Raw genomic sequence first — 22,223 nt, 5'->3', positions numbered from 1 at the left:
ACCTGCCAAAGGATTCCAGATTCCAAGCTTGCATCTCTCCCACAGACCTGTTGATATATTGCTACTGTGTGTTTTAAACCACAAATTTAAGAAATATGAACTTGACAAAGCTGCAGCTATAGGTTATATTGTTTATGATACCTGAATAATAAACATAACCATTTTAGGTTTTCTTCATGCTGTTTCTTGGCGGTTATGTATTTCAGAAGGTAAGCCACATCTGGAATCTGACAGTCCTGAGGCAACAGATTTTCAGTGATGCCCATGAGAATGATCCGATCAGAAATTGAAAGGTGTGGTCTATAAGGGAGGTTGAAGCACTGACGTCTATGATCTATTGTGGCTGTTTTAAGGCACTCTGGGGATCTGTGTCAAGTTCCATGGTTTGATAGATCTCCTGTTTCTCACCCGTGGCTTAGTCTGTAATAGTTCAAAGGTGTTGAAGTACCTGTGTCCTCCCCCCTCCCCAAGTGTATACACTCTGCTTCTTGGACAATACTATCATGAGCTCCAGAAAATACACTACATAAGGTAATTATCAGTGTTTCTGTGCCAGATGACAGACAGGATCTGTTAAGCAGGCATTATTTAGGAAAGGAATTGTCTTTGATCCATCTTTACAATCTTCTAAGAATCTGTGACTGATCACTTCATGCCTAGTGTTTTTCCAAGTCCTTTCTAAAGAGTGTGTAATCTAATTACAGCAGTCTCTATCACGAGGAATTGCTTGGTTGAACTCTGTCCCTGGGACTCTCTGCTACAGCCCCAGACCAGTTCTCTATAAAGTTTTGACTGAATGCCCTAAGACTTACCTCAAGATGGAGTCCTCAAATTTTAATTAAGAGCAAGTGCTTCCCAGATTAACCCAAGAAGGAGAGACACTTAAACTCTGACTACATTGTGGGCTACCGCAGTGAGCGCTGATCTCCCTCAGTGGTTTTGTTGTTAGGCTTATAGCATGTGTGTGCTCTGATACTGCAACTTTATCAGTTCCTCTGAACAAGATGGGACAAGTCCCAGGCCAAGCGTCACTGACCAAGTCATGTCTACAGCGCTCAGAGCTTTTCCCGCTACCGCAGATTTCTCCTGGGGAGAGCTACTTAGAGTGCTCCATATGGGACGAGGGAGTGTAGATAAGGGCTGAGCAATGCAGACTAACAGAGCTCCAATGCTTAAGCTCACTGCCTAGCATTTGACAAATGTAGATGTACTTCCAGGGTATTAGCTGGACATCGGGACATTGGGATATTAATGGAATGGAACTATCACTGAACTCATTTGGATTGGTTTTGCTGACTTCTGCAGGATTAGCCATAGCTTAAAGTTATGCCCCTGTTTATGTAACTTGCTGAGTAGGACAGAGAGGTGAAACTGCAGCAGCCTGGAAGGAAGAGCTGGAACAGAACTCCGCTCGTTATTAACAGGCCTGTCTCTGCCGAAGGGGCCTTTCCGCCCCATCCATTGCAAGAAACCATATGAGTGCACTGTCATTCCTGGGGTAGTTAAACATTTTTCAAATGGCTAATAAAACCAAGTAGTTCCAGTCAAGTTCTCTAACTCAGTAATTGCCATTCTGTCTGGTTCATAATTTCTCTTTTCTCCCATATTATAGTCCTTCCATAGGAACAGATGACAGAGCCACTAGAGTATCCTGAATTGCTGCTGGGTTGCCTGCACACAAGGGCAAACCACCCTTGAGCCTGGCCAGTATCAGGTGGACACTATTGTCACCTGTCTCTGAACTTTTCCCACTGTTCCCTTTTTCTGTGACATGGCAATCTGAGTATTTTTTTCTGAGCTAGAAAGGTTAGCTGTCCCTTGGTTTATGTAAAGAGATGGGCGAATAACACGTTAGCCCAAATGGCACAGTTGGAATACAACTAGGGTTTGTATATATTGTGGAACTTTATGCTTGGTAAAATATAAACACTTGCCATAATGTCAAGCTTGTTTTTCCACTGGGACTCCAGATTCTTTGATTTCTTGTAGCCATATGATTAATGAAAAGGTTAAAATAGTGACACTGGGTCTCTGAAAAGGTGTAAGGACTTAAATTTACCATGTGAATGGTCCTGTTGATCTCTTAAGTTCTTATGCACATAAAATATTTTCAGGACCAAAATCGTAGGGGAAATTTTCAGTTAGTGACAATTCAGTTAGTGACAACTTTTGGTTAGTGAAACATTGCTTTGTTTCTCACATCAAATTGTCAAGCTGAAGTAAATTAGCAGAGCTTCCACAAATCCATAAGAAAAGACAACCTCAGAAATTCTGCAGACCTCATAATCCCACAATTTATAATACAATACTGAATGTTATTAACTAAAAGGTAGTGACTTGGATACAAAATTGCTGTAACGTACTTGCTATTATAAATATTTCAAAAGACATAGTCATTTACTTTATTATTTTAATTACCCTTTTTCCAGGAAGTCCAGATTTACTTTTCATTCTGGAAAAAATACTGGGTTTTTGCTTTTTTTTCTTCTAAAAATCTCACCTGTGATCAATAATTAATTTAAAATCTTTAATTGTATTTAAAATCTGTAAAGGATATCCTACCAGGACAAAATAAATTTTATATGTATAACTTTATGTATATATATCTGATAGGATTTCTTTATACTCGCAGTCCCTCTTGTTAATCTGAGAGGTGGGATAGCAACGGTGCTATATTTGTATTGTTTACGAATGTAAGATATATGTAACACTATAAGGAAAGGAAGCTTGGTGGTGTTCAGAACCTCTGTGTTCCTTACCAGAAAGTTCATTATTTTCATCCTTTCTGAGCTGGAAATTCTCACTGGGGTAGTTAGAACAACAAACAAACACAATCTGAGTTTGTATGTAGAGTAGAATTCAAGAAAAATATTTATTTCCTCCTTCCTCCTCCCAGCCACAAATATAAGATTCAAAACAAGTGCTATTTTTCTTAACAGTTGGAGAACATTAGGTTTCATGGTAGAGTTCCATATTTCTAGGGAGGTTGTTGCAATGAAAATTTCTCATATTTGTGAGAAATCAAAACATTGATTACATCTCAGCAAAAGGTTGGGGTTTTTTTCCTTACTGACTTGCTGCATGGGGAAACATTTGAACACGGGTGTGTCTTAACCATTTTGAAAGTGAAAGGTCTTATGTTTGTCCCAACTGTTGTGGGCATGATCTTTGTGACGTGAATACTTACAGAAACCAGCACAAAACAGAGAAATGGGAGAAAGGGCAGGAAACACTGCTGAAACTTATAAGGAAAAACAAGCATATGCAGATATATGTGTTAAGCAGGAGGATTTACGCCTTTTATATTGTTATAGAAATGAAAGGATAACTTCACACTTCTGTTTTTTTCTCTTGATAATGAGCATGTACATAGAATCAGAGAGAGAAATGTAGTATGAAAGTTTCTATTTAATTTGCATTAGAATTATTATTCTTGAGGCCAGTAACTTATGTAGTGAATCAGAATGTCAGCAACAATCAGTTGTTCTGTAAGGCAAATAACAAGCTGTGGTTGCTCACACCTGTGTCCCATTTTCCTTCTCTTCAATCTCCTCCAATATAAGGGGGTAGCAAATATATAAAGCAAGTCTACTACCCCAGGAAAGTCTGGCTTACTATTTCTATTGAGATAGTTTTAAAGGAAAGTGTGAAGTCTACTACCAAGTTACAGTGATATAGGTGTACTTGCCTGAACTTGCAGTGAGAGTGAGCATTTATCACTGTGAAAAGATTTCCACTCATCTTCAAAATCACATCTCCAGCATACTTAAGGTACCCTATTGTAACTGCTTGGTCTGTCAGGAAAAGAATGCAGTAGATCCAAAAGCTGCAGAGTTTTGAGGAAAGGTCCAAGTTGGGTCGCATACTGTTGGCCTTACTATATTAAAAATATGTGAAGTATGTGGCTGATCTGGACATTGCACCATTTGTCTCCAGTGAGATCAGTGCATATTGGATTGGTAGAAGGCCGCTATGTGGAAAGTATTCAATGGGAAAATGTGTACATACAGACCTGGCCGGAATCCACATCTACGTGTACCCAGCAGGTAAGGAATCATTACCTAGGTGTTACACTCAAAATAGTGTTTAAAGGCAAAGAGGAAGCATGGCTTATATGTAAGTAAAGCCAAGAATTTCTTGTTACTATAGTTGAAATGTGAAGAATCTAGTAATTATTAATACAGATCTAACTGCTACAGAAAAAGAAAGAATGACAGTGCAGTGAACATATTATGCACACTGCTAGGTTTCTACTCCTTTTCCTGCTATCCTTTCTGTGGCTCCCCTGGGTCTGAAGGTTGGCAGTTTCTTTCTGGGCTGTATGGGGGGTGTCACAGCAAGTTGCCAGCACATGAAGTGCTTCACTGGCACAAATATGACATTTGTGTGGATGGTTTCTTTTTCCTTCTCCAGGATCCACGTGAGGTCATTTTTTGTTTGCTAACAAGGTTTTACACTCTTGCATCTTTCTTTGTTGGTCTGCAGCTCTGTTACATCCAAATTTACACGACATTTATGCATGTTAGATACTACATTGTTCTCTGTGTTATCCCTAAAACCAGTTTTGTGCAGCTCCAGGTTTGCATTTCTTTAACCGACGATGGGGTAGCTGTGCCCCGCTCCTGTCCTGTGCCTGTCCCGGGTGCGCGCTGCACCATGTGTCTCTGCTCCTGGTTGCGCTGGTAGTTACGAAATGGCTGCCTGGGGGTGTAACGTGCTCTTTTGGGGTGACAGTTTGTGAGGGTTGTTTTAAGAGATGAACGAGGCCACTTGTTATTGTAGACCAGGTTCCTGTCAGACCACTGGATATCATTTGACTGACAATATTTAAATTTGTTTGTGAGAGGAGGAGGATGGCGCTAATAACAAAAAAAAAGCCCTCTTTTGCTCAAACTGGACAACCTAGAAACCTCGCTGGAGGACTTTCCATGGAGTTAATAATTTAGCATTAAGCCTTAAAGACACGATTGTTTTTGCTAACAGATGCCGGATGATCAGTAATGGCCATGGAGAGCTATGTTTACTGGGACTATTTTGGGTCGGCTGTGGGAGCTCGGGTGCCCCCGGGCAGCTGCCGGCCCGGGCGGGCTGGGGTCCCTCAGGGCGGCCGCCTGACGCGGGCCGCGGGCGGCGGGAGGCCGGGGCCGGCGCGAGGCCGCAGGGCGCCGCCTCTGCCGCTGCCGCCCGCCAGAGGGCGCCGCGGCCCCCGCTCCGCCCCCCCCCCCCCCGCCCTCCTCCCGGCGCTGGCGACCGGTCCTGCCGGGCCCTGGCGGGGGGGAGGGAAGGGAAGGAGGGGAGGGAGGGGAGGAGGGCGGGCTGGCTGGCGGCGGTACCGCCACCAGCCGGAGGCCGTTCGCCCGCGCTCCTGCGGCAGAGGCGGGCAGCCGGGCTGCACCGTGCCCCTCTCCTCCCCCCGCCGTGCGGCTCGGCGGCCCTTGCCAAGATGTCTCGGGAGCCCGGCTGCAGCCGCTGGCTCCTTTTCGCTGCGTGCGCCCACCTCTTCTGCCTTCTCCCGCCGCTCCGCACCCGGGGTGAGTGGCCGGGGGCCGGGCCGGGACGCCATGGCGAGGTGAAGGGAGGGGAGCCGGGACGCTCGGCCCCGCCGCGGAGGTGATGAGGGGGAGGAGGGCACGGGACAGAGCCGGAGAGCTTGGGGGGGCCGCGCCAGAGCTGCCGCCACCGCTCCCTCCCCGCTCTGTCCCACCCCGTGAGGGGAAGCGGTCGGGGAGACGGGAGGTGCCCCTTCCCCCGAAGTTTGTTAGCGAGCCGGGCTGGAGCGCGGGAGGGGCAGCGCGGGCTCCCCTCAGCGGCCTCGGCTCCGAGGCGCCGGGGACGGCCAGCGCTGGGACCGCTTCCCGCCCTCGGGCCCCCGGCACTGTGTGGGGACGAGGGGCGGCCCTCTCCGCCGGGCCGGGGCGGGGCAGGGGAAAGCCCTCGCCGTGGAAACCGGCCCTCCCGGGGCCAGCCGCTCCGGTCAAGAAAATCTTCATTAAACTTAGCTAAAACCCACCACGAAGCCACTCGTGCCCGTGTTTGAAATAGCGCCTTACTGACTGGGTGTTGCTGAGGGGAGGTGGAGAGGTAATACCGGCTGGTTAAAATTTTAGCATAGAGGAAAAAAAAACCCTACTATAATTTAGAAGCGTTTTTAATGTGTCTAGGCAGGTGGGAGAAGATTAAAAGCGAAGGGTTAGTAGTATGTCAGCAGTTGGATCGTTACAGGCTCTTGGAGTTAGGAGCTGTTGCTGTGAGTGTAAGAGACAGAAATAAATGTTTATATCTGTTCTGTTTCTCATTATTTCGCTTCCTGAATGTTTCCATCTCTGTCAGCACAGGCTTGTCAGTTTGTTCAAAGCCTTTGGAATTGATTCTCTTGCATTACTATGGCTTGTGAATCAAAATCCTTCAGTGGAAACCTGGTACAAATAAATCCTGTTTTCAGCAAAGTAAAACTGTGATGTTTTGATTTTTCTCTTGTAAAACACTTTTCCTTTCACCTGCGCAGCTTGGTTTTTGGAGGAGTCCTAATACTCTACTGCTTTTCCTAAAGCTGTATTTCACTCTTTCTGGGATGAGTAGTTTTGCTTCAGTGCTTCCGCAACATACTGTAGCACTTGTAACCTCGAACAGATTGTAATCACAGAGAACAGCAGCTTCAGTTTTCTCTGTGTATGTTTATTGTACATACATACATACATACATGCAGGTAGAAGGCAAAAATGGAAAAACTTTTGTTCTTGTGCAATTATCTCTTGTTTAGTAGGTCTTGATTAATGCTTGTATAGAATTTGTTCACCTGAAGCTTACTGCAGTATCATGGCTTTCTTGTAGTTTTTTCAAATATCTTTTTACATTAAAGTCCTTTCTTTTGTAAATACCCCATGCTTTTGAGATGACCAGGATAGTAACTTTGCAAAACAGTCAGCTTTGCTCTTGGAGAACAGAAATAATTTGGATTGCATTTCACAGAATAAAACAGCTTGTCTGTTGGTAGTTAAGTCATTTCATAAATTCCAGCTTGCAGGTGGCAGCTTGCAGAATAGGAAAACATATTCAGATGATTTTGCTTGGGTTAACTTCTAGACAATCGGAAGGGGTAATGATGATGCTTTTTCTTCTACTGTTTTTCTTTGCTCGCCTTTTATAAAGATACTGGTGTACACAGCACTCATTTAGACATTTCAGTGGTTCACAGTGCTGATTTCAGTTGCCTTCTTCCCATATGTGCCATTAGCTTAAATAAATTTAGTAAAGAAATAAAATTAGTTGCTTTTATTTTATGAAAAGCTTCAGATGCTGGAAATGTGCTTGCATCACCCCCTTTTCTCCCTCTTCTCCCCCCTGCTCTCTCTCCATTTTGGGTTGATAAATCTCTAAGTCTTCAGTCTTACTGGCTAGACCAGGGTCTTTGCTGACAGGATAGCAACAATGAAGAAATATTACACAAGTTTGCATATAAATACATGAAACTAATTTATTTTGCTTGCTAGTGCTCCCAGGCTGTCTCATTATCTTCCATAATGGCTTCCATAATCTTCCATCCTGTCTCTTTGACTGACAGCGTTGGTGCAGATTTTCTCTGGAATCATGTCAATCCATAAAATCTTATGTTCTTCGAAAATTTGGAGGGGGAGGAAACCCAACCAACCCCCAACCACAACAAAAATAGGCCTTTCGTTAAATTAGAAGTATAAAGAAATTCTATTTTAAATGTTTTGCCTACTGTGTACAACATAATCAATGGCTTTCATTATTTGAAGTGGTTATTATTAGTCATGGTTTTGCAATACGTAAGTCATAGAATCATAACTTTTTTGTAGCTCATTTAAACTGACCCACAGCCCAGTGAGGTGGTCAGAATGACTCTGGGGTCAGCCTTGAATCAGGCTGTAAAAGAGGAAGATAACCGAAGTGTTGCCTTTCTGCCTCAAGTGGATTTTGTCTATGAAAGCAAAAGAATTAACTCCTCTGTTTGTAACATCTTTTGCACTTAAAGGACATATAATTGTAAACGTTTGGAAGTTGTTCACACTCGAAAGGGTAGTACTGAAGAAAGGATTAATTCTTCATTTATAATGTGGTATTATATCATTATATATATTTATACAGTATATTGTATTTAAATATGACAGTATTTCCATCCATTTTCCTAATAGTTTGTTGGCATGTATTCCTGAAGTTCAGCTGCTGAACAATAAAAATAAATGATTGAGTTTTACTTTCTAGTGTTACAAACAAGTCTATTTACGCCTATAAATTTTAATGGAAATAGTGGAAAACTTAAGAAAAATAAATAGGAACTGAAGCTGCTTATATAATATTCTCTGATTAAACTTCTAGATTTTGAATGAATCCAAAAATCTTGTCTAGCATTTTCAGTGGATTTTAGTCCTGTTTTCAAAAGAAATAAATGTAAGATTGATGAAAACAAGGAGCTTTAAAGTATTTATAAAATTTCTTTCCTTTTCTTACTTATCGTCAGCTCCTGAGCATTTAGCAAAAGGAGGGGAGGACTGGTGATTGACATATTCAGCTTCTGTCTGCTTATGCCAAATGATGGGTATAGCTATGTGTGTTACCAAACTTCGAAGAACACAATGCATTAAATAATGAAGTGGCAAACACAAAATTATGGGTTGCATTTAAGACAGTGCCTTGCTGCTTTTTTCCACTTTAGATAACTGCGAGCAGTTGTACAGTCAATCACCCTAGCCTTTCTGTTCACTGTGGTGCCTACACAATGTGAACTTTTACCAGCTAATCAGTTTCTTCTTTTCTCTGTGCTCTATGGTAAGTCAGTGGTCCACCTGAGCTATGCTTGCATTGCATAAAAAAACCTTAAAGGGACTAGAGGAAATTCTGGATTTACCAAAGGTACCTCTAGCTCCAGAGACTGATGTCTTAGGGAGTTCTCTACTGAAAGAAGTCTATTGCAGTTGTCTGAATTAATAATGATTGGACATGAGAAGTTACTGTTTTGTTATAGTAGCATCTGAGAGCTCCCAGACGTAGGCGAGCCGCCTTTGTGTGTGTGTACTTCACACGCAGCAAGAAGATATCCTTGCCACAGAGTTTACTGTTTGTTTCTACCTGTATTGTACAACTGATCTGGTCATGAGCTGCATGTGTAGTTACAATTTTTCTATCTGTCATCCCCTCCTGGGCACATCTTTTTCAGAAATGTCTTGGAAGTGAGTTGTGGGTGGATGAATTAATCTTAGAGATGTCCACTTGCACCCAGGCACTGTATTTCCTACCTTTGTTGATAAGTCATATGCCAGCTAGATTTACCACATTCTTCTCATGCCACCCTTTTCCCAGTAAATCCTTAGAAGACAACATTTATTTCCAGACTGAGAGATCAGGTTGCTTAGCCAGAACAGTCTTGGCCATATGTTAGTAAGACTTGAATTTACCCCACAAGTGCATCCCAGTTTACTTGTGAAGACTGCTTTACTTGTATCAAATTATATGTGCATAACAGATTTGCTAATGGGGTAATAGAGGGGCCATGGCATGTTCGTTGCTAAAATAAATTCATACAGTCTGCCTGAACGAAAAGCTTGGTTACTGTTGAGTGAAGACTCCTGAGGCTTTTTTGTGGTGTCTTCAGTGGTCTGCTAGTGTGTTTAGTGAATGGTTCTTCAGTAGTTTAAAAATAGTCTGCGCAGTTCTTGTCTTATCATTAAAATGTATTATCTGGAAAAAGTCTTCCTGGAATATTTAATATAAAAGATACTGAGTCATTTTAATATGTTTATTTGTTGGCAGAGAAGGGGAGGCTGCATGTCTGAAATCACTGGCAATAAGAGTAATGGTATACAGAAAGACTTTAGTGTTCATCACAGATACCAATTTGTTTAATAAACAATGCCTGTGAGTGTTGAAGTTGCACTGTATGTCAGGGCAGCTGCAACAAAAGTAATTTTTAGCCAGGCATATTCAGTTTACCACTGTCCTCAGCAATACAGAAAGATTGATATGGGAGATGATCCAGGAAAGCTGGTTGATTTTCAAGGTTTACCTCCTACAAGCTTAAGAATGATCCATCCCCACATGCAGGAAGGCAAGCAAAGATGGCAGGAGGCCCACGTGCATGAACAAGGAGCTCCTGACAAAACTCAGACATAAAAAGGAAGCACACAAGACATGGAAAAGGGGTCAGGTCACCCCAAGAATAATATGGAGACACTGTCTGAGAGTGCAGGTATGCCATTTGGAAAGCCAGAGCCCACCTGGATTTGAATGTGGTGACGGGTTAAACTTGTGAAAGGCAAGGAAAAGGGCTTCTACAGGTGTATCAGCAGCAAAAGGGAGACTAGGAAAATGTGGGCCTGCTTCTGAATGGAGGGAGGGACTTGGTTAAGAGAAGAACATGGAAGAGGGCGAGGAACTCAAAACTTTCTTTGCCTTGGATTGTACTGGTAAGACCCACCTTCATCAATCCCAGGGCTCTGAAACTCATGGGAAAGTCTGAAGTGAGGAAGAGGTACTCTCACTGGAGGAGGACCAGTTTAGAGAACATTTAAACAAACTGGACATACAGAAGTCCTCAGAACCTGATGGGAAGCACCCACAAGTGCTGGCAGCTTGGTGATATGAATGCAAGGCCGCTCTTGATAATCTTTAAAAGGTTGTGGTGACTGGGGGACATTCCTAAAGATTGGAAGAGAGCAAATGTCACCCCTCTCTTCAAGGAGGGCAAAGAAGACATCTGGGGAAATTATAGATTGGCCACTGTCACCTCAATCCCTGGGAACGTGGTGGAGCAAGTAATCCTGGATACCCTTGCCAAACAAGGAAGGACAAGACAAACATACGAAGGACAAGAAGGTGATTGGGAGAAGTCAGCATGTTTTTATGAGGGTACAGTCATGCTTGACCAACCTGAAAGACTTCTGTGATGAGATGACTGCCTTCGTGAACGTGGCAAAAGCAGTGGCTGTTATTTATCTTGAGTTTAGCAAGGAGTTCAGTACTGTCTCCTATAATGTTGTACACAAACTGATGAAGTATGGGCTAGATATGTGGTCAGTGAGGTGGATAGAAAACTGTCTGACCTCTTGGGTTCACAGGCTCTGATCAGTGGTGTGGCACACTCAAGGGGGTGATACCAGGGATAAACACTACTCCAGTAGTGTTCAGCCTCTTCATTGATGACCTGGACAATAGGACAGAGCGCACCCTCAGCAAGTTTGCAGAGGATACAAAGTGGGCAGGAGGGGTTGATGCACCAGCTGGTTGTGCTGCCATTCAGAGGGATCTCTGTGGACTGGAGAAGTGGGCAAATGGGAAACTTGGAAAACCACGGTCAGCAAAGGGAAATGCCAAGTCCTGCCCCTGGCAAGGAGTCACCCCATGCACCAGTGTGCACTGGGGGCACACTGTCTGGAAAGAAGCTTTGCAGAGAAGGACCTGAGGATCCTGGTGGGCAACAAACTGACCGTGAACCGGCAGTGTGCCATTGTGGCAAAGATGGCCAGCAGCCTCCTAGGCTGCATTAGGAAGAGTGTTGTCAGCAGATCAAGGGAGGTGGTTGTTCTCTGCTCAGCCCTGCTGAGACACACCTGGTGTGCTGTGCCCAGGTCTGGGCTTTCTAGTAGAGACATGGACATGCTGGAGTGAGCCCAGCAAAGGACCATGAAGATTATTAATAGATTGAAGCACCTGATACATGAGGAGGCTGAAGGAGCTGTGACTGTTCAGCCTGGAGAAGAGAAGGTTCAGGGAGGTTCTTAGCAACATGTGTAATTACCTGATGGGGGGCAGTAAAGAATACAGAGCCAGACTCCATAGTGCCTAACAGGACATGAGGTAGTTGGCACAAGCTGAAATACGGGGAATTCCAAATTCCATTTAAACATAAGAAATACATTTTGTTTTCACTCATAAGAGTGATTGAACGTTGGAACAGGTTGCTCAGAGTTTGTGGAGTCTCTGTCCTGGGAAATACTCAAAACCTGACTAGACAAGGTCCTGAGCATCCTGCTCTGGTGGGGGTTGGCCTAGATGATCTTCAGGGATCCTTCTCAACCTCAACAATTCTGTAGTTCAGTAACATGAAAATGAAGTAGGTTGTTAATTCCCTGAAGAGCTTTATCTGTGCTCTCAAAGATATAGTATGAAATAGGTCTTTCTTTTCTTCTAGGTTATCTAAGTATTGTTTGATTTGTTTCAAGGATTATGTGCATTAATTTTATAAATCTTAGAAGCAGTGTGACATGGGCTATTGAATGTTAAGGTGAGAGAGGCAGCATCTCTTGTTTCAGGCCTTGTGTGTCATTCCTCAGCTGCATATTAAAAACTGAAAGTTACGAAAATTCTGCTTGCATTCAGTTTTGCAAATAAGCCAAATTTATGAGCTGATACTTCTTCAGGTTAATGCTATGTAGTTAATACATTTTCTGGAATAAGGGTGTTTTGTATTGATCTTTTAATTAGGATCGTGTCAAGTAGAAGTTGTGGATCTGGTTTATGTAAGGGAAGATACACCTTATCTGGAGCTCTAAGTACTGTTTTATTGGAAGAGAAGGAGGAAAATGATCATAACATGCAGTCAGCAAGGATATATAGGCAGATATGATATGATAGGCAGATTGAGGTATTTTCTGTGCACATTTGAACTAGAAGTGCAGAATATTTACTTGAGGACAGGATTTGAGGGGACACTCCTACTTGTACCCTGTTTTCTTCTACCTGGCATTTATGCCTTATTGAAATATCTTTATGGTCAACATGAATTTACTGTGTTAGAATGATTTGGGGATGTCTGCATCTAGTGGTGTGATCTGAGATTCAAATTAGTCAGGACCTGAGATGTCATTGTGAAACTCATCTCCTAGACACTTGATGAAATTTGTCTCCAGTTGAAAGAGCATAGGGATATAGGTAATCAGAGGTGGAGCACCACAGGCTTTGGACAGTCTTGTCTTCTTGCCTTCCTACATTCCACGTTTCTAGTGTGTCAAAGGAATTGACAGTTGTTATCAATTCATTTCGAAATCAATTTCAAGCAGTAAATGATTTAAACTTGTAGTGAGACACTCCACTTGAATCTGTTGATTTTTTTTTCCACCCCAGTTTTTAAGAAAACTGTCTATTTGACCATGATGAGTAGTGTCTTGAGTTCCTTCCAAATTATAGCAATTTACTTTCATTTGCATCTCTTTAGTGTCTTTAAGAATAAGACTCCTTACAAAGAATCTTAGCAAAGCTTTCTTATGTTAAATGGAACTATTTTACAAATGAGCAAGCTGAGACAAATTGATTAGATGACTACATCAACAAGTAAAAAAAGAGAACACTTTTTTGGTGGTGATTTTTCTAATACAAACCAGAAGTGTATGCATAGGCTGGTGTCAGTATAAAAGGTTTACGATGATGCTAGGTCTGTGAAAATTAGCTCTTTGGGGTCTCTGTTCTTTTTGTAAACATTTATTTGGGCCTTTTATACATCAATAAGTTTGACTGTTGTTCAGAGATGGCATTCAAAGCGTATGACGGCTATCTTCAAGTTTGATAGAAATTTCCCCAGTTCCTGTGGTTCCAAGTGAAGCTTTAGTAATCCAAACTTTAACCTAGAGTGGAATGCAGGTCTCCTACGTGATGGCACATTATGCTGTTGTCAAGTGAAATACTGGACTGAACAGATTTGATTTTTTTTTTTAATGGGATTTATTTGCCTTGAAGCCAAGATAAATTGGCTTCACATCAAAGAGTGATCTTTTTGGCGATGTACAGGAATAGAATTGTCAGGCAGCAAATACATAAATTCTGTAAGCATGGACTGTCTCATGTTCATAAAGATTACTACCAGTATAGTATCATTTAATGTGAAAATCTGCCTAAATGTTTTTTTTTCTTTTGCTGCAGAACTTTATCAAGTGTGAAAATGAGCTCCTATAATATGAAAAAAAGTCTGCTTTTTCTTTCAGCTTTTGCTGTAAGTGTCGTTCCTGAAGGTGGAGAAGATGAGACTGAACTACCAGTGCTGCAGGTAATAAATTTTAATTGCCAGAGCAGGAATGTTTTACAGACATTATAAAATCATCTAGATGAGACCAGACCAGAAAGCCTAACATCTGTGACATTGATTATTTTGATCACTGACTTCAGTGGTACTAAATGTCATATAATGTCTGTCTGTTCTGTGTGGCATATAAGAGACCTTTAATGGGACACAAGTTGCATACAGCACTACTCTTCTAGTATTACTAGGTTCTTAATTTGTCTTATGGATTCTTAGAATTACGAGAATAAACTTATACTTAACACTTCTGATTTCTTTCTTACACTGGATTTTCTGATTTATGTTGACATTTGTATTAAGAGAATTAGGTTTTTTGGGTTTTGTTGTGGATCAAAATTATAATTTAGAAAACAATTTATTTTCTTTTTTCCAGGATCAGCTGAAGAGTACATTAGAAACCTTGGTGATTTTGCATAGCTTTTACAAGTTGATAGCGTTACTGCTGTTGAGAGTAGTTTTTGAGTATATAACCTTTACTAGTTCAGAGGCAGGTTTTCCTTTCTTCTTGATTTTCTTAAATGCATAATATATTGAGAGCAAAGTGGCTGCTTCTTTGCTAAATTAGTATTATTACATATTGCTACCCAAGTCACGCCTCAAAGTGTATGAAATTTCAAATTAACAGATTAGAAGAACTGATGGTCAGAGCTAGCCCTACCATTGAACAGCATAATGGATGTTAGGTGTATATGCATGTATGTCCTTTAACAGACTTCTGTCTATCAATTTTTATTTATATATATGTATATATTTGTAACAGATATTTGTGTATGTATAAAAGAGATTTAAGGGAGGAAAATCAAGAGTTAGAATCTATAACTGCCATTTAGATCTAGTGATCTTGCATGAAATGCAGTAGAAGTATGGTCTGAGATCCATGTTTCTAAATAATTTTTGGTTTTGATGATGATTGCTCTATCTACAGTAATTTTCATAAATGAAAAAGATCCCTATTGCAAACTGCTGATCTGCTGCAGTGTATCTGGGAGACGAGATAATGTCATTCTGTTTACATTACTTGTAAGTTGCTGTTTGTCAAATTCCACTACTGTCTCAAGCCAGCTGTTTAATGTTATCATTCTTATGTAGGATATAATTTATGAAGGCTTTCCTACTATTTTAGAGTTTCAAAATCTTCCCTCAGATGAAGTCAGAGGTGCCTCCTAGAACTCTTCAGGCCAAAATCCTTCTTTTTTTCCTTTTTTTTTTTACGTTAAGAGGAATGTAACGGGCAACAATTCTTTTGTGTTTTAATAAAGGTAATTGTAAAAGAGGACTTGTTTGTCACACAGTGTACCACAAAACACATACTTTTTTGTTTGCATAGAAAATTAATCTTCCCATGGTTTTTATGATATAGGTTAATTTAGAATGTGGTGTATATTACGCTGTAAGATGGCAATACTGTGTATAGTCATCAAAAAAACTTAGTCTTACAAGAGTTTCTTTAAGCTTTATTGACCCAGTGAGCAAAAAAGGGTCATAAGCATGGATGCAATGCAGCCATTCTTGAAAAGGTTTTACAGATGGCTACCAAGGAAGTTGGAGCTTATGCATTTCAGTGTAAAAGTCAGACCTGGACAGAGGCAGAGATCATCTGATGCAAGCAGGACTAAAAGGATTAGATGGATATGATATTTAAAAAAAAAAAAAGAGAGAAAAAAGTGTTTATAAATAGGAATTAAGTCACAAGGGTAGGAAAAACTAATATACAAGCTTATTACTGAGGAGTACCTTGTATGGCATTTCTATCTGAAGGTCTTAAAGCACTTGAACCAAGATAAATCCTTCAACATCCTTATGCAATTAGTAAAGATGATCTTGATTTTACATGTGGAGAAACCAAAACACTGAGGTGCTGTTACCAGGGAGAAATTACGCAATAAATAAAGGCTCTGTTTTCCTTTCTACAATTTTTGTAGGAAGTGCAGAGCTACTTCTCCAGTCCTGTCTCTCTACCAATCAGCAGTTTTTATACAACACCCTTTCACCCAGCCTCTGTTATTTAGAAGCAGTTGAATATGCTCCTAAGATATTTTTATGTGTGTGTCTTGGTTTCATGGTTAATGATGCAAATGCAATATCACTGTTGTCTGTACTTCAGCACTCTTAAAATTCCATCACAAATGTATCTGATACATGAGTAAATCCCAGCAAAGTCATGTTATGTACAACAACCTTTTCATGTTTATTTGTCTTGATATAAATTGCTTTTGAGTCTTCCTTTAAGAATTATATTTCAATAGATGCTTGATAGTGGATCAAATGAGTAAGAGTGTGTTGGCTTTTTTTTACACACTGGACAGGTGCGTTTGTATTATAGAGTTCCATATTCCAAACTTTGTGCTCAGAAGATATGTATTAAAAAAACCCAAACAAAACCACTGTTAATGTTAAAGAATTCTGGTATAAATCGAGTCATGGAAAAGTATTCTCTCTGTTTTTTTTTTTTTAATCTTTTACTGTGTTGTCTAAGTAAAAGTATACAAACATATAGAATATCTGTTTCAATTCTCGATGATGAGAAACTTTTTACTTTATTAGTTCTTGAGTGAAAACCTCTATGTATGCATTTACAATCCGATAAATGTTTTGACTCCCTATGTGTCTCTATAGAAATATTTGAGGTTTTGCATTTATATTTAGTTTGCTTTTTCTCCTTTCTTTCAGAAGTCTGAAAAAAGTGGAACGATTAGTAAAATAAGCAGAGGTAAGTACTGTATAGTCTGTATTTGTTTTCACCTGTGGCTGCCTTTTTAGTATATTGTGTTCACTGGGTGAACAGTGCCTAAATGCTCAACAGCATTTTTAGTTAATTGCTGATTCCCAAATACTTTTTTCTCATTTAGACTCATCAAACAGAACTTCTTGATCTTTGTTTGTATTTGCAGTTCTTGTAGTTGTTTTTTTGAAAATGTGCATTTGCACTATGAAACTGATGCATTGCTTTTTGTAGTACACAATATTTTAAAATAAAATTTAATGATACTTAGTAGCTGTTCTTGTAAAAATTTAACATGAAACTGAATTTTACCATTCTGCTAGGCTCTCATGGTACATGTAATAACTATATAATAACTTGCAATAACTTTTTAATATCTAGAAGCAAGTATTTAAGAAACATGTCAAACATTAAGAGGATATTGAGTGGTAAAATAATTTTTTTATTGGACATATAAGATAAATTATGAGAATAAAAGTTCTGCAAGCTTCTGCCTTTTCTGAAAATAAATCTGATGTCCTTCCAGCAAAAAGTTTACAGAGGACTTGCAATCTCTGCACTGTAAACTAGTGCTGCCTCTGCTATACTATAGCCATTAAATTCTTGAAAGAACTTGGGCTCTTCTAGACCCTGAGCGCTTGGGTGTGCCTGCTCTAAGAAGAGCCAGCTTAGCCATGTCTCTGTTGTAGCAGTTTCTGAGTAGTTGTGAGTTCATTCTGACATCAAAGCTGAACGCTGGGAAGACTTAGCTTGCTTTTAGTGGAGTTGCTAACAGAACTCTGAGTGGTGCTGGTAAGATCTGGTTTTTGTTTGTTTGCTGGCTTTTTTTTGACTTATTTGCAAGTTCTGTCCCAAACACAGATAACTACTTCTGTGGAAATAATTAAGTCACTTGTCCCACTAATCTCCCATTTTACCACTGCAAGGTCAAGACATTTCTATAGAAGCTTTATTACTGTTCCCCTGTTCACCCTTCCTTATCAAGTGTCAAAGAAACTCTGTTTTCTCTTTGTGTTGTTTCATCTCTTTCTGTAGAATCTCATAGCACAGCCAGGTGCTGGTTGCTGCTTTTGTTACTCTCAGCAGAACCTGCCATGTCTCACTTCATAAAACACTCAGGGAGGCATTGACAGACTTTTTTTTTTTTACTTTTGACAGTGATGTTTTCATAAGTTTTAATATCATCTCATTACTCAGGAAAGTTATATTTAGGGATGTTACAGTGGTAGACTAGTGATGTAACTACTATGTCATCTATTGTTTGTTGCAGTAGGAGATCACTTTAAAGCAGACAAGCAAAAGTATTTTATGCAGCAGATAGCAAAATTTAGAAACTTGCTGCCACAGGAGGTTATGGAAGCAGACTATACCAGCAGTTTCAAGAGAGAACAAGTTCATAAATGTATGGTAAGATAAATAGACAGCAGTGTATCTTCTGGCATTTCCTAATTCAATAGTTGTCGATGCTGTTAGAATATGAGGAGCACTAGAGAAAGTGAAGGTCTTGTGGTGTTCTTAAATCTTAAATAGTGTTTCCTATTGCTAGTGTGAAAGACAGTATTCTGGACTACATGTACCATTGGTCTAATGTAAAACATCTTTCTTGTGTTCTTGAGCTTTTTTTAACGAGATTCTGCCTCTCCTTAAGAGATTTTTTTATTCTCTTTTAACCCATTTCTGTGGGTAAAATCAAAGAAGGACTTGAAACAGAGGATGAAGTCCTTGATGATTCCTTAGTTTCTAAGCTTTTTCATTCTTCTTTTTAAAACTGTTATAAAAAAAAATCTTTCTCCTTTATAAATAAGCTATAGCTTTGTACCAAGGAAGCAAAGTTACCATTTGTAGTTTTCCTTTCAGAGTTTTAAGAGATCTTTTTAAGTGTTCTTAGTCAAGCCTTTGAAGACAGGTATCAACATCTTCATATTCTTGTCACCGGGATGACAAGTGTAATAGAGAGGAGACTGAACTTCATGTTCCCATGGTTGCTTTGTACCCAGAATGTGATATAGCTTTCTTAATTGGCTGGTGTGCAAAGTGCTTCATGCATGGATATGTTATAGTCCAGCCAAAAGATAAGTGATGCATCTTAACCAATGTTGGGTCATCATTGCCATGCCATGGAAAAAGTCTTGCCCTTCAGATGGATGTATAGGTACTCTGTTGGTGGGTGTGTTTGTTTCCAAATGGTAGGCTATACTGCTGACCACCAGTATTTTCAGCTTCTGAATAACAAAAGTAAATCTCTTCTTGAAGTGAGGCACTGGCTATTTCAGGCTAGTGTACAATGATTTTGCCTTCTTTGGAAACTCAAGGAATAATGTGTATGTTAAATGAGAGAAGAATGAAGTAGTCTTGAGGCTTGTTTTCTTTTATTTGATTCTTGCAAATGAATTTGTACACAAAGTGATGTTGTACTTCTTATCTGCAAATACCTGCAATATTCTGAAAGGATCAAAAGTATATTTTGCAGTTCTATCCTTTTAATATTCTGCCTGGCCTATTCTGCATTTTATCTAGGCTCTCTAGGAATTAGTGAGGGAAGTTTGGGTGGAAAGGTGAGAACCACATACAAGTTTTAAATACGTTTTTTCTTTAGTATCAGAGTAAATGCGTAGGTGATGAACCTTTTTTTTTTTGTTAAGTAAGTGCTAAGACACATCATGAGTTCTGAAGTGGTAAACAACATGTATTACAAAACTGTGAAAGGGTGTGCAATTTGAGGAACAACTGGATACTCTTATTTCTAATTTCAAGAAGTAAACAAGTGGTATGTTTGGAATTGATTTTAAAGGGGGTTTTGGGATGTTACTAAGGTAAGCAGTTTAGTAAAATTCAGGAAATATAAATATCAGAAATACTTAAACTGTATTGAGAGAGTGTTTGAAGTTAGGATGGCTTTCAGTTCTCATGCTGCAGGCCATAAACATATACATTACAATGCTTATGGCATATATGGTAAATAAGTAAGCATATACACACAAATGAGATTGTGTGTCTGTATAGATATCTATATATATGTATGCATATACTACCTTTAGTCCAGGAAGATCCCAATAACTATATATACACATTTACAAATTATTGTTCTTAGCATGAGAAAAGACTTAGCTCTACTTTTAACTGTTGAAGCTTTATTATAGGCTGCAATAATCTGCTCAAAATATAAGAATTAAAAGATCCTGACCTGGAGTTTCAGGTTGATTTTTGAGTTGACATAAAAGGAGGGGAAGGCCTACAGAATATGCAAGTGGCCTAATTTTTTTTAAACTCAAATTGGAAGCTGAGTTTTCTGGCCTATGCAGTAGTCTCTGGTTTGTGAGTTAGAGCAGCAGTGCTTCTACAGTTTAGTTTTTGTCTGAATAAATAGAGACATTTTGTACTTTTCTCCCTGCATTTTCATTGTACAAATATTCCATTTAAACAAATTAATTTTATTTCCATCATTTCTTAGAAAAAAAAAGAGCTAGATTTAAGCACCGTTGACATAGCTGCAAAGATGTCAGTGATGTTCTTTTACCTTTTAGGGGCCAGTGGTTAGACTTCATCCTAGTTGCTTTAAAGTCATAGTTATAATTGTAATTTTTGTGGAAATGGTTTGCATCATGTTACACATACTCCAGGGAAGTATATAAATCATTGTGGAATTCTGTCTTTTCTGTTGATGCTTGTTCTACCTTTTTAATGATGTGTTTAAACATTCAGTGAGTCAGAGACATGGTTGTAGATGCCCATTATTTCAGGAGAGTTAGGTAATTAGGAAGCTAAGGACTAATTTTCACTCTTCTCCATTTCTAGAACAATAGAAGGGAATTGGGAAAACCCACTTCAGAATATACTTGCAGCCTGGAAATTAAGAGACTTCCTTGGAACACCAAAGACCTACATTCAGGCCCAAACTGCCTCACAGATAAGAACTTGGGTTTCTTGCATCCTTGGTGAATGCTTTAACCTCTGGGTAGTAGAGAAGGGCTAGCAGGCGACATCATCGTCATCATATGTTCTTCTAGGAGCTTTTTTCCTCCTTTTTTTGCCTGGAATATTTGTTTTAATTTTTTCAGTAGCTTTGAGTTGATTAAAACAGCCTCTTGTGGTAAATAAACCTTGCAAACAAAAAAAAATCATACAGGTAGTTTATCCATGCTGGTCATTATACAGTAATGCTTATCTTCCAAATAGCAGTATTTCCCCATTGCCATCTTTTGAACTGATTTAGTGATAATTCTGAAGGAGGAGTATTTTGCATAGGATCATAGAATGGTTTGGGTTGGAAGGGACCTTAACGATCATCTAGTTCCACCCCCCCTGCCATGGGCAGGGACACCTTCCACTAGACCAGGTTGCTCAAAGCCCCGTCCAGCCTGGCCCTGAACACTTCCAGGAAGGGGCATCCACAACCTCTCTGGGCAACCTGTTCCAGTGCCTCACCACCCTCACAATGAAGAACTTCTTTCTTATATCTAATCTAAATCTACCCTCTTTCAGTTTAAAGCCATTACCCCTCATCCTATCACTACACTCGTGATAAAGAGTTCCTCTCCCACTTCCCTGTAGGCCCCCTTTAAGTACCAGAAGGCTCCTGTAAGGTCTCCCTGGAGCCTTCTCTTCTCCAGGCTGAACAGCCCCAACTCTCTCAGCCTGGTGGTGATCCTTGAATATCAACCAGCTTTCTTGGGCCCCTCTTCCCTCCAGGGCTTTATCCCATGGTACTTTCCCAGGCAGATCCCTGAAGAGGCCAAAGTCTGCTCTCCTGAAGTCCAGGGTAGTGAGCTTGCTGTGCACCCTCCACGCTGCTTTAAGGATCTTGAACTCCACCATTTCATGGTCACTGCAGCCAAAGCTGCCCTTGAGCTTCACATTCCCTACCAGCCCCTCCTTGTTGGTGAGAACAAGGTCCAGCATAGCACCTGTCTTTTTTGGCGCCTCTATCGCTTGGAGAAGGAAGTTATCATTGACACATTCCAGGAACCTCCTGAATTGCTTGTGCCCTGCTGTGCTGTCCCTCCAACAGATATCAGGGTGGTTGAAGTCCCAGTGAGGACCAGGGCTTGTGAACGCAAGGCTGCCCCTATCTGTCTATAGAGGGCCTCATCTACTCAGTCTTTCTGGTCAGGTGACCTGTAGCATACCCCCACTATAACGTCACCTGTCCCTACCTTCCCTTTGTCATTGTATACTTGGTAAAACATGTTACTGTTAATGGCTTGTTAAAAGTTGATTAAGGTTCCATTCTGTTTAGCAGTGAGCCATGGTTGTGGTAAGAGTCAGGAAGTCTCAATGTTACTGTTTCCCAATTTTATTTTATTTTTATTTTTTTTAATGTGAATTTGCATCATCTTTCCAGCACTTGAGATTATTGAAGATATTTTCCAGATATGTAAATACCTTAGGGAAATGAAAAAGAAAAGGAGACAACAAGAGAAATAAAGTATCCATGTATCAGTAGTTCTTTTGGATATTAATCTTCCGAAAGAC

The 22,223-nt window shown here is 40.2% G+C and overlaps 1 protein-coding gene across 1 annotated transcript in view; it reads left to right on the top strand.

The window, feature by feature from the left end:
• The first annotated feature begins 5,322 nt into the window (after window positions 1–5,322).
• B3GLCT (beta 3-glucosyltransferase) overlaps window positions 5,323–22,223 on the top strand; it is a 68,583-nt gene continuing 51,682 nt past the window's right edge. Inside the window, exons 1-3 of the mRNA XM_074815885.1 lie at window positions 5,323–5,531; window positions 13,935–13,996; window positions 16,700–16,739. Of these exons, the coding sequence (XP_074671986.1) occupies window positions 5,444–5,531; window positions 13,935–13,996; window positions 16,700–16,739 (190 nt within the window). The 5' untranslated portion in view covers window positions 5,323–5,443. The remainder of the gene's footprint in view (window positions 5,532–13,934; window positions 13,997–16,699; window positions 16,740–22,223) is intronic.

Source organism: Strix aluco, chromosome 2 (assembly GCF_031877795.1).
Source record: "Strix aluco isolate bStrAlu1 chromosome 2, bStrAlu1.hap1, whole genome shotgun sequence".
In the NCBI taxonomy this organism is placed as follows: Eukaryota; Metazoa; Chordata; class Aves; order Strigiformes; family Strigidae; genus Strix; species Strix aluco.
The sequence above is the reverse complement of the archived record's forward strand: the minus strand, read 5'-3'. Positions and strand labels throughout refer to the sequence as shown.